At 39.6% G+C, this 12,942-nt stretch overlaps 1 protein-coding gene across 1 annotated transcript in view; it reads right to left on the minus strand.

The window, feature by feature from the left end:
- OMA1 (OMA1 zinc metallopeptidase) overlaps positions 1-12,364 on the minus strand; it is a 15,824-nt gene extending 3,460 nt beyond the window's left edge. Inside the window, exons 1-7 of the mRNA XM_009073339.1 lie at positions 11,862-12,364; positions 11,254-11,482; positions 10,130-10,303; positions 9,932-10,039; positions 8,610-8,738; positions 5,302-5,376; positions 3,611-3,760 (exon numbers count right to left, since the gene is read on the minus strand). Coding sequence (XP_009071587.1) covers positions 3,611-3,760; positions 5,302-5,376; positions 8,610-8,738; positions 9,932-10,039; positions 10,130-10,303; positions 11,254-11,482; positions 11,862-12,364 — 1,368 coding nt within the window. The remainder of the gene's footprint in view (positions 1-3,610; positions 3,761-5,301; positions 5,377-8,609; positions 8,739-9,931; positions 10,040-10,129; positions 10,304-11,253; positions 11,483-11,861) is intronic.
- Positions 12,365-12,942: the final 578 nt, after the last annotated feature.

Here is a 12,942-nt window from a genome sequence, read left to right on the forward strand (position 1 = left end):
AGTTGCAAAAGGAATTACAATCAGCACCACAGAGAAGACAGCAGGTTCTACTACTGAAGGAGCAGTAAAAAGATGATGAAAAGAATTGCTAGACTTTTTTACTTGATAGAGAAGAAAAGCAGCTTATATATAACTTTAATACTTTCAATCTTTCCCTGCTGTTGGCACGGAAAAGAAGAATTGTGACAAAATATTTAACAACTTCACAGGGAGGATAGAAATCCAGGTCTGTGGTTTTTATTCCTGTTTTCACATTGATAAGGTTTAATTAACATATTATAGTGCTAGAACTATCTGAATTTATCTTCACATCATAAGCAAAGGGCAAATATATCAACTAATTTTTGAAAAGGAAGCAAAATAAACGGATCTTCCACACCCAAAAGGCAGCAGACTGAGGAACAAGCAATAACTACCCAAACAATAATACAGATAACAAACAGCCAATGTGGATTTGACAAGAACAGGTGTTGCCAAAGTAAATTAATTAACTTCTTTTTTGACAAGTTAATTGACCTACAAACAAGACAAGCAACGGAGTTGATATATCCCAACTTAGTATTAGTCTCTAAATGATCTCACCAAGGCATTTTCACAAGGAAGAGTGGGAAATGGCAGTTACAGTGCATCAGAAATGCAATCTGAGCCAACAACATGATGCCAAAAAAGTAAATGTCACATCCAGATGAGTTTTGGTGTCACAGACAAGGCTCAGCAGATAACCTTCTGCTTTATTCAGTACAGCTGAGCCTTCCACTGTCGTTCAGTGCTGCACTGGAACAGTATACGAGGAAACAGAGACAAACTGCAAGTCAGGGAACATGAAGATAAAGGTTCAGAGATGAACCAGAAGACTCTATAGCTGCTCTCTGGCACTACTTCCATGATTTCCCCCTCCAGAGCAATGGGAAGCACCTCCCCACTATTACAAAATTATGTTAAGGTTTCTTCTTAGAAAATAAAATGCATCAGCCTTCATGGAGCATCTCAGCACCTTCCACAGAGGAATTCTAGCAGATTTCAGTTTTCTATTTAACAGTATATTCTGTTTTCCCAGTTTACAATCTCAAACTCTCCCTGTCTGAGAGGGAAAATACTTTAAAAACACAGTAATTCTTTTTAATTTCTTTTATTTCATTCCCAGGACAAACACCACTTTGTAACTGCTCATAGCTCTCTCATTTACTGACCCCTCAGCTTGGCTGTAGCTTCCACCTTGCTCAGAAAACCTGGGTGCAAGGCATTAAAACTCTTCTGATTTGCTCTCTGTCTTTTAATTACATGAAAAGAGGATGCCTGTGATCCCCCTGTTTTCATTTGCATTTCCTAAGGAGTTTAAGGAGAGACTGGACATGGCACTTAGTGCCATGGTCTACTTGACATGGTGGTGTTAGGTCATAGGTTGGACTTGATGATCTCAGAGGTCTTTTCCAACCTGATTGATTCTGGTTGCTGAGACTGCTCAGTTACCTCACTGAGACATGACATTTCATTATCTGAAGAAAAACTCTCACTTTATATGATCACATCTTACAAGTCTGTAGAGAAACACTGGTGTGGCCTAAGAAACCCCAAAACTTGTCCCTATTTGTCCCAGCCACAGTAGCTGGCCTAACAATAGATACTGAACTGTCCTGAAAACCATTTCAGCTTCAAAATCACCTATGAAACACAACAATGCTCACAATGGAGCTGATACTGAGTCTTAAGAAGTACAGTTACTTCCCAGAGATACAAGAGATAAAAAGGCCTTTTTTAAAAAATCTGCCTTCTCTCCCTGAGCTCTGAATGTCTAATGGCTACTCATACATGGTAAACATATATTTTACTGTTCTAAAATGCTTAAGTATGTGAACAATGAAACTAAAACGTGCTGATACTGAACAACAATAAGCCCTGGTATCCCCTTTAAATGCCTGAGATCCAGCAGCTCGCAGGTGAAGGGGAGTCAATGCCTCAGACAGCATCTGTCTTTCAGTTTCCTTCCACACTTGCAGTGGCAACCTCATTATCTAGTGAACTCGGTAAAAACAGGAAGCATTCAGAGGAGAGCATTTCTTCATGAAAGAATGTTTAAGTTAAAAGGCAAACAAAACCATCTCCCCTTCAATTATCTTCTGGAAGAAAAACTTCCTAGCCTTCACTGCTCTTGGAAGTGAGAGCAGCTATAAAAAAAGGAAGTTTGCTCCAGCTGCTAAACTCTGAGATAAGACAGAAATAACTGACAGATCTACACAGCTGCTCAGTTACCTAACTTATTTGCTTGGTCCTGGGGTAGAAAATAAAATGTAATTTATTTCATTACCTCCTTATAAGCCACTCAACAATTATATGGAAATAAATGATCTTCAACCCTTTGTGTTCAAACTAGAACTGCAGCTCCACAACAAGTATCATTTTCCACTTTGCTGCTCTAATGTGTTAGAAAATCCATCCAAAAAGGCTTCCCGACCTGTTCAGGCGAAGTACAGACTTTGTGTATATTAAACTACTCAGCCCAGCCAGTCCCCAACCTCTGCCCCTAATGCTGACTTTGATTTATACCATCGTTTAGAATATTTACTGTAGCCATTCTCATTAAAGGATTCATGAAAACCTTTTCTTTCTTCTTTGAAGTCAGCGAACACCTCAACATTTTAGTGCTCCCTCTGCCAATAAATCTTCAACGGTTTGGAATTGAGAAAGGCTTAGAGTGATGCAGAGTTTAAAAGCAAGAAAGAAGAAGAAGAAATTTAAAAAGGGAAATAAAAAGGTCATAAAAAGGGAATTTCCAAACACAGTGTAGCTTGCTAAAAAACAACTGTGAAGTGCTATAACATTGTTTTTAAAAGACAAAAACAGGCAAAAAATAGTCCACTGTATTTTTCTGTAGTTAAAAACTACTATTGGAAGAAAGAGTAAACAAATGAAGATTACTAAACTTGAACAGTTCTCTGTCCTTAAGCTACCAGCAAGTAGCACATCAAATCAAGAGGATCCCCAAGCAGCTATCCACTTGGCATTCCTCTGAATGAGAGAGCAGGGAAAAGACTGCAGATTGATGGGGAATTGTGTGAATTAGCTCAAGCTCCTTGGAGTGGGGTAAAAGTTGCTCCCTAATGTGATGGAACAGAGATGTGAAGAAGAAAAGCAGGCTGAAAAACCTACAGAGACCTGTCATAACTGGGGCTATTAACAAATCTGCTGCTGGGCATTTGAGGGATCTGACAGCCTTCGGAGGCACAGTTCTTCGAGGTGTGTGGAGTCTCTTGTCAGTGAGGGGAGAGCATGGAACATTCTCTGTTTGACAGCCTAGGCCAAGCTATGAAAGCAAGAGAAGTCAAGACAGTTTATAAAGTCTTATAAAGTGGCTTCCAAGATGGCAAAAGAAGAGCAAAGAGTGGATGAGACCTGTGACACTGTCACATCTGTACCAGAAGGCCACTCAAAACCAAAAATATTACACATTAAAGGTTTTATCAGTTGAGGAAAAATTAAGGTTGAAAGCTTTGTCTTTCTCTGTAAGGATAAAGAGAGAGGTAAGCACAGGGCTAAATGAGTAGACTCTGAATTAAGACCAAAGTAGCCCATGAATCAATATTCCTGGGAGGAAAAGCCACACTTCCTTCACCTCTGGGATCAGGCGGTCCAAGTGCTCAGCTCTGTTCTTGTGGGAAGGGTGTGTGGAGAGCCACTCTGGCACCTTGGGCTGTCCATGAATGGTTTCTGCCAGTTCCATCTGCTGCCAAAACACACTGCTTGCTCTTACATCCACACAGGCCTGAAAACAGAAAGGAAATGCAGACACCATTGCGTTTTTAAAGTCATAAATACACATCCTATTGGGTATTAAATTATAAAAGACATATTAACATTGAAGTCCCTAAAGCCTGTTTAGATGGTTCTCCTCATACCTGACAGGAAAAGGCTGTTCTAAAATATCTAAATGCAATAAAAAATTAATGCAGTGGTCTGCTCCTTTTACATCTATGTAACTCATACAATCACCGAGGCTGGAAGAGACCTCTAAGATCATAGTCCAACCATTAACCTGTCATTGCTCTAACCCCTAAACCATTTCCTCCAGCCTCTTAAACACTTCTAGGGATAGTGAATCCACTACCTCCCCAGGGAACCTATTCCTATGCCAAATTCCACTGATCTTAAAAAACTTCCATCTGAATTAGACAACTCAGAAGAAAAACAGGGTCACAATTGTACATGGACTTGTTCAGTAAAAAACCTGAACTGTGAATTCTGAGTTACATTTGCAGACAAAGTGCAGCAGAAGAACAAATTAATTATCTCCACAGATTTATAGGGAGAGGTTTAGAGGCAAAAATAGAAAGTGGTAATAATTCATCCCTGAATATATGTAAAAATGAACTGGAAAGGCATTTCTGTAAGTGATTACATGGACTTTTTCAAAGGAGATCTGTGTAACCCATGGCAGACTAAAACAGTAATCCTGTAGAATTCATATAGGTTTATATTTAGCCACAGAAAGTCATGAACACTAACTTTTAGAATGGCTTTTGTGTATGACCAACACACTCCTTTATTTTTGCATCTAAGTGGAGGAGAAAACCCCCCACAAGATATTTCACATTGTATTAGACTGTATTACTCCCTTAGATGACTTTAAATGACAAATGCAGTTTCAACCCCATAATCCAAGTAAATTTTAGAACTATTCCTTGAAGAAATATAAATAATGACTAAGAAAAGGAAACTTTACTGATGAACTATTAACACTAGATGGTGCTGCTCTCACTGTTATCTCACACTTCCTCAGCTTGGATGCATTGAGCTAGAAATCAGAGTTGGTTTAGTTTCTTTAGTGTAGAATAAAAATCCACAAGGTAAAAAAAGTAACTGAAAAAATAAATTATGAAAAAAATGCTGAGGAGCTTCTGACCAAATTTTTGTCTGACTTTAGCAAAGCTGCATTGGCTTTGCAGCTGGATTTAAACTACATTTTAAAATCTTTACATACAATTAAATCCTACTTATGGAAGCTCAGTATTTACCATTCCCCTCTTTATAAATATGTGGGTTTTCTTCTAACAGCAATAAACTACACAGAAACTATATTTGTGTAGTTAATGTACAACTTGACAAACTCCAATTTTAGGGCACACAATTTAGCCACAATGACTTTGTCTTTCCGTAAGAACTATTTTACTTACCACCAATTCACAAACCTACACATCTTCCAAAATGCACATTTACTCCTGTATGAAATGTGAAAATCCCACTGATTAGAGCAGAAACTGGAGAATGTCTGGTGGATTGCTAATAAAACCAGCCAGGTGTAGTTACCTTTGCTGCAAACTGAAGTCCCACTTTATCAGCCTCAGCCTCCAGTGTCCTGCTGTATGGTCTGTCAAACATGAACTGCAAAGAAGCACATCAAAACTTCATTTCTTGGGTTTGGATGTGTACAAGGCTAGAGCATTTTAGTTACCTTTCTAACCTTCTCCTAGTTAATGGGGTTTATCTATCACATGCTCACACTGCATGTGATCAGTACTAATCTTCTTAATGGGATCTTTAATTCCATTATATGTAACTCATTGATCCTGTATTCCGTGGAAATTAATTCAAATTACACCTGTTTTCCCACACTTTGCAGCAACTAAGGTTCAATACCAACTTTACAGTGGAGTATTATTTCACTTCACTCTTTTATTGACATCAAGATTTTTGTTGTAGCAACTATGTAAATAACTCCAGTGTTTCCCTAAACTTTTATGACCACTCTCTTTAAGCCTGGAATCATCTATTTCTCATGGCAAACAGCCCACAGTATGGAATGTACATAAATATTTCCATGCGTAAATCACTCCCTTGCCATGATTGTGACCCAAGACAAGCTGCAAACTGCTCTTGAGAAATCAAACTAGAAGACGTAAACCTGACCAACTCCTCTCCCATTTTTCTAGTGCATAACACATGCTGGAGACAGTGGTAGTTTTTCTCAAATGACTGTTTAGACATAAATACCAGGAACTTCTGTCCTGTGTGATTCAAGTGGATTTGGGCAGCCTTGCCTTGTTTGTCATGCAAATCAGGACTTGTTAAAACAGCCTATTCCTGCAGAGATAAGGGGCTGTCACCACATCCTGGTTAGCCACTAGTTAGGAAATACAAGCTGAAGAATGGCAATGTGGGAGGTCAGTGAAGAGAGAAAGGTTCATCAGCTCAAAAAGGTTGTATCAGCTCTTTATCTGGCTATAAAAATATGCTTCCAGAAAATAAACCCAAAACTCAAACAACAAACCACCAAAGAGTTCAAATGAAGAGCACCAAAGTGATCCAATCCCTTGAGTACATAAAGGCGTCTGTAACTTTTTGCTTCTTTCCAAAGTAGCAGTGGTAGTTTTTCTTTACTAGGTCAAAAATAGAAGCCAAACAAAGCTGAGCCTCTAAAGGTTTTTTAATGCCAAACTTGCTGGTTTATAAGTATGCAGAGATGAGGTCACTTGCTAAATTCTTAGTTTCATACAGACCTTAAATATTGCGATTATAAATAGATTTTTAAAATCCTCTGATGCCAAAATCATTCCTTGAAGTGGAATATATATTCCTATTGCCTTGAGAAGTGCTCCAGAACTACTGGGGTACAAACATTCTCTAAACAGCAGAGACACCCCTGGCTGGTGTGTCACATATTCCTGAGGCCTCATTTCCCATGTAGCCAGATAAACTCTTTGTTTAATTATTAAACACTTTTTAGACATGGAAATTAAACTGGTAACATACAAAAGGGTCCCGAGGCATCTCACATACAGCACTATTCATCTGCTACAAACTAGGTATCTGTACAAACTGGTGTGTAGGACACAAGTAGAGCTCAGAGTCATGCTTTGTGTTATTCCAAGAATAATTCCTAGGCTTTAGTTCCTATAAAATAACTGCTGCTGTCTAACAAAGCCAACATGCTTCAGTTCAGAAATACATGACTGAGGAACAAGTATGAATGAATGGCATGAGAAAATGATTTACTAAGGAAAGCAAACTCACTACTTTGGGGGGAAAAGCAGAAGTGGAGCTAACATGCCCAAAGGTCTCCAAGGAGCCACTGGGAACTCCTTATAGTCAACAATAAAAGACAAACAATAGTCAGGAGGTCAAAATGTGAAGCCTCTGAGGACGTAAGAGAAAAACAAATATTGAAACAGAAGCAAGTGCTGCAACACAGCTTAAGCAATCCTCTCAAAACAGGGATGGTAACATTTTGAAAAGCAAACTGCAGTTATGGAAGAAGGGGAAAAGAAACACCCTGAGAAAATGTGCAGAAAGATTCACTTTAATGTAAGCACAACAGGCAAATGTTGAAAGCAGAAAACAGACACTGCGCTCCTGGGTGACTGAAAGACACTAAATCTATTCAGCATGTTTTGTATATGGGACAAAAGCTTTGCAAGTTAATCACTTGTTTATTCTGCATTACATATGGATATATTCAATACTGCCAAAGATGAGTTTGATCAGCATTTTAAACCAGGATATTACTGAACAATACCCCCTATAAGATCAGTGTTTACTGTAGCACACAAGGACTACGAGCTTAAACCCAGATTCCATTTGCAACCTAAAGCACAAGTCCAATCCAGGACTCCAAGATCTCCGTTGCAGTTAGCCTAGGAGAGGAGGAGAGATGCTGACAGGGAGTTGAATTTTGCTATCTAAATTATAAGCAGTCTCAGGATTGATTCACACTTGGGTTTTGCCAAATTCAGCTCTTCAAAATGCTGGCTAGCACTCAGCAATGTATTGGTTTCTTAGCTACTTGTACTAATACCCAAGCTCTTCAGAGATAATTTATGTGCAGAATCCACACATGTACCCATCAGCATAAGAACTACCAAAACACATTAGTTATATTCCATTTCATGGGTTTGAGGAACTGGAGGAAATCTCAGGAAAAGCAACCTAAGAGCTCTAGCACTTAAATTCAGGCTCCAGTTCTGTGATCTAAGCAAAATTTCTTTGTAAAAAACATACTTGTAGTGTGTTTTAGGATCAGTAAGTGTCCAGAGGCAGAGAGTAAATGAGACTGATGAAGAAACTGGAACCACACAGACCCTGAATTTCACTTGGCTGGATACATGCTGCCTGAAGAGATTATTTCACTAAGTTTCACTATAGCATAGTTAAATATTTAGAAGTGCTTAAGATTCTCAGTGTTTTAATCTTAGAAACCATTCTTACTATTAACAACATATTTATAGAGTTCCACGTATGTTATTTGGTTTAGAAACAATTTAACAGCCACTCAAAATAAATTATGGCATTTCAACATGTAGAACTTTAAAGGGTAAGCTACATTTCTAAAAGACCTTAATTGACAAGTAAATACGTGGATCCTGTCCAGCTAATTCCAGTCATTTAGGGAGATCTACATCTCTTCAAGATGACAAATGAAAATAGTATCAACTATAGCAGATGTAGATTTACAGAAACATATTTCATTCAGAAACATAAGCAATTTTTTATTACATTTCTCTTCTTGCCTTTTTCCCCCCAAACATACTGCTTAGTGTAGTGAAAGATTAAAAATTAAGGTGAAAATTAAGATTAGAAATGGAAGTCAGGAAGGATAATACAAAAATGTCAAGCCTTACCTCCTGCAACTTGCTCTGAATCCACTGGCCAACAACTGCCAAACTATCTCGAGGACAGATGGCCCAAATCATGGTGAGAAAGATGAGAGAAAGAAAATCCACAAAGTGCACCAGGCTGGCTTTCTCTGCCTGCAAACACAAATGGTCCTGGTGTCATTCCTCAGCCTGACACTTCTCTAGAACATTACACAACTGGGAAACACTTGAAAAATCACTGATTTTTGTTTTCTGTGCAGCCACAGGAACAGGGCAAGCACAAGATTCCCTGCTTGCACAAACAAAATCCAGTTGGATACAAGGTGCTTTCAGCCTAGAATCCACACCAGCTGCATAAATCCAGCTGGAACAAATCCCACTGGGCTATCAGTCTCTCTGAGAGATTCTAAGCTTGAGAACGATGGTGGCAACATGCAGAGTTCTTTAGCACAAAGGCTATGAAATGCCTCAGTTGGGATGAAAGAACCTCTAAAAAGACTTCAAACACTGTTCTTTACATTAATTTGAGAAGAGATAGACACCACTTAGGATCACTAATGGGATAAGGAACAGTGGACAAAATGTATTTATCTTTTATTTTCTGCTGCATTCCTTTAAGTTCAAAACTGAGAGATCCTGAAGAAATATGCTGAAATTATTCTGCTTTCCAAAGCTCTACTTGACACACAACAAACCGATTAGAGCATTTACAACAGGGATTGTGTAATACTCCTCTTGATGTCAGCTGGGTGACACAAGTTCCATACCAACAAGCTAAGTGCTTTTTATTCTTAGAAACACTTTTTGCTTAGCTTAAAGGGTTAGTTGGCTCAGCTGACCCCAAGAAACCACAAAGTGAACTGTTCCTCATACAAGAATCAAGCTCCAGGCATTCTAGAATGTGACATTTTACAATTGTGTGCCACTTTAATAAAAGTATCATGGTATTTTAGGATACTTTTTTTAAGTAATCCATTTCTGTAGGTATTAACAAGTGTAGGAGCAACAGACTGACTACCTCTAGTTCTTTATGTCTGTGCTATAGGAGAAGCACCTACAGACCAAGCTCTAAATGACTGTTAAAGGTGAGTCATAGAACTCCTGCACAGCTGTGGAAAAGCCACTGGCAGACTGTGCTAACAGGGACAACTACAGCTCTTCTGACAGTTACTAAGTACAACACAAATAAGGATCTACTGCAGCAGAATACTCACTTCAAACTCAATTTTTCATTAATTAGAAACAGTCACACTGAAAACCTGGTTGGTAGTGATAGGAAAAATCACAACTAGTGTAATTAGACTTAATAAATTCAGAGCTTTAGACAGCTTGCTTTAAAAACTTACTGCATGTTCCAGCACAGCATGAGCTATTTCATGTCCCAGAATGAATGACAGCTGATTAATATCACAAACTGCATCCAGCAATCCAGTGTAAACAAACACCTGACCATGCTGTAAAGAAAAAGAGAATAAAAATTAAGTAGGAGACATAAATAAAATGCTGTTCCAATGTTAATAATGTTTGTGTTGTGTTCAACTTACTGGAAGTACAAAGGCATTTACATCTGGTTCATCTACCATGTGGATAACCCACTGGAGTGCAGAGAGCTGTGGGACATCCTTATTGCTCTCAGACAAGTGCCCAACAACTCTCTCCACAACCTGGTACCGTGGGTCTGTCTCAGGCAACATCTTGCTTTGGAACTGCTCCATCCACTGAAAAAGAAATTCCCTGATTGCCATGCAGAACAAACACACAGGGAATGACTAACTGATGAAGTCATCTAAGTTGAGTGTAGCCACTAAATAAATTTATGTTTCAATGTATTTTTCTTTCATATAGTCAAAGCCAATACAGTTTAGGCTTGCAGAACCACAAGAAAAACATTCATAAGCTTAAAAGGAAGTCAACTGAGCACAGATCAGAAATAAGATAGTATAAACTGGTCCTACAGCCACCTGGATCTGTCATTTTCCTCATACACAGGCTTGGCATCATAATCTGGAGAACCTTTCTAACCCCTCCTGAATTTTCCTCTATCTGGATACTGTTGTTGTAATTTTTAAGGTGGGCAAGTTTAGACAATATATGTAATTTTAACATATTCTTGTTCTGTTCTTATCTCCCATCTCTGACAGATAGGACTGTAGAGACGTGTATATGGTTTGTCAGGTTTCACTGACTTAAGAACAGGAAGACATAGCACACAGAGTTACAGGAACTGGTTCAATGGAAAGGTTAAAGGAAAGAAATTAAGGAAAAATGAGTTGATCCAATGAAAAGGAAATGGATTTGCAGATGGAGAGTACCACCTTACAAAGTGACAGCTTAGAGGACCTTAAACAAGTGCCAAAGATTGCTCAGAACAGCACAGAAACTGAGACAGATCTCATGTATCTATTCTTATATAGATCCTACCAGATCTCTGTACTTCTTGTTCAATTATGTAATACAGAAATGCTTGCTACATGCATGCCATATGATTTTTAATGTGCTCTGATGGAAAGGGAATGCTTAACAAGGATGGGGACAAGAGGAAGGTGTAACTGATGTGGGTGGGTGCCCTGCATGAAGTTCAAACCTCATCAGGGACACCACGAGGTCTGTTAGTGCAATGAATGAGATGTGCAATCACTAAAAAAGCATCAACAGTTTAATCTCTGACCATATCATATTCCATCTGTGAGAGCTCCCTGAGGTGCTCTTTCCCAAAGACGAGGAGCCGAGCTCGCCCTGTGATGGGTGTCTCCTCCAGGTGAGTGCAATAAAACACAGCAAACAAAACTCCTAAGCAGCTGACACCCAGGAGGATCTTCCATTTATTTCTCCTTGCACTTTCTTTCAGATGTTCTCTTTTATTAGGAGGAAGTGCCTTCCACCAATTCCTTATGCTCCTGTAGGACAGAAACAGTGTTAATTTAGGACACAGAAAGGAATTTGTTAGTGTCTGTCCTTGCTGTATCCTCTACTAGTGACTCATCTCATGTACAAACTTATGGAAGGTTATCCTGTAATTGGTTTCTACTCCACTCCCATTCTTCCCTCCCACAGGATAAGGAATGTCCCTTAGTGACTTGGTTCATCTCCCTCTACCACGTGTAAATGAGAAGGAAAAGAGCAAAACACATCTAACACCCCTGAAAATGGAAACAAAACCTTCTTGTGGAGCAAACTGTCAGTCAAACAGATCCACAGACACACCTGCCATCCCAACGACACACATTGCTGCACGACGGGGTCTTGCACTCAGAGGGAAGTAACAAAGGATTTTACCTGCCAAGAATGATGGCAAATAATTTCTGAGCTGGCTTCACGATAACCCAGAAGAGAGGAACTGGTGCAGCCTGAAATGATGGTGATGTATGAAAAGACCTGATGATCTGAATGTTGCAAGCAGAAAAGTGATGTGGGAGTTGTCCTGCAGAACTGCTCTGGAGGGATGTGATCTTCTCTCCCAGTGGCTGAGAAGTCTGGAAGCAAAACCTTCCGAAATTATATTGCACATTCTTGTATCCTTCTGTATTTGGCACATTGAAAAGACACCTCAGTCTTTTACTGATGAAGTTTCTATAGGAGTCAAGGCTTCCAGGCAAAAGACAGTTTGTAGTATTTCCACTCAAATCCAACCTTTGGCATTTATCTCTGCTGACTCGAGATCTGCAACACCCAGTGTAGCACCGAGGCAGATTATTGCACTTCCCCTGTTTGGTCAGAGCAGCCAAATGAGAGAAAACACAGTTCCTGCTTAGCAGCTTCACACCACAGATGATACTCATAACTTCTTTGGCTGGTTACTTTGAAACAAAGAAAAAGAAATAGCAAGAGAGGTATTCAGAATCATAGAATTAAGAAACCCACCCAAACACGAAACTCTGGATCATTTCCCCTGAACGGACACTGGGTACTTATTTGCCAACAGCACAGAAAGAAGTCACACTTACAAGAGCATGCAGATACAGCTCTGAGAGACAAATGTTTCTGACTGGGAAAAAAAAAAGATCAACGTCTTGTACTACTGAAAATAAAACAAAGTCTAATTTCCTCTTCCTTTCACTTTTGTCACCATCAGATCACAGTGACTGCAGGTGTGGGAGACACAAGGGCATCACCACCTTTCCTTACTGTGCTCCTGCCCACAGGTGCCACTCCTAACATGAGGAAAACCAGGATCTATAAGCATATCGCTGACACGTTGCTGCTAAACGCAGAGCTGCGCGACTCGGCCTACAAACAAAGCGCCTCGATAGAGCCGAAGCAGCTCGGTGCCAGGCGGGAGGCACAGACGCGGCAATGCGAGCGCCTCTCCCGCGGCTCCCTGTGCCCCCCGCGCCCCGCCGCCCTCACCCACACAGGC

Source organism: Acanthisitta chloris, unplaced genomic scaffold (assembly GCF_000695815.1).
Source record: "Acanthisitta chloris isolate BGI_N310 unplaced genomic scaffold, ASM69581v1 scaffold45994, whole genome shotgun sequence".
Classification (NCBI taxonomy): domain Eukaryota; kingdom Metazoa; phylum Chordata; class Aves; order Passeriformes; family Acanthisittidae; genus Acanthisitta; species Acanthisitta chloris.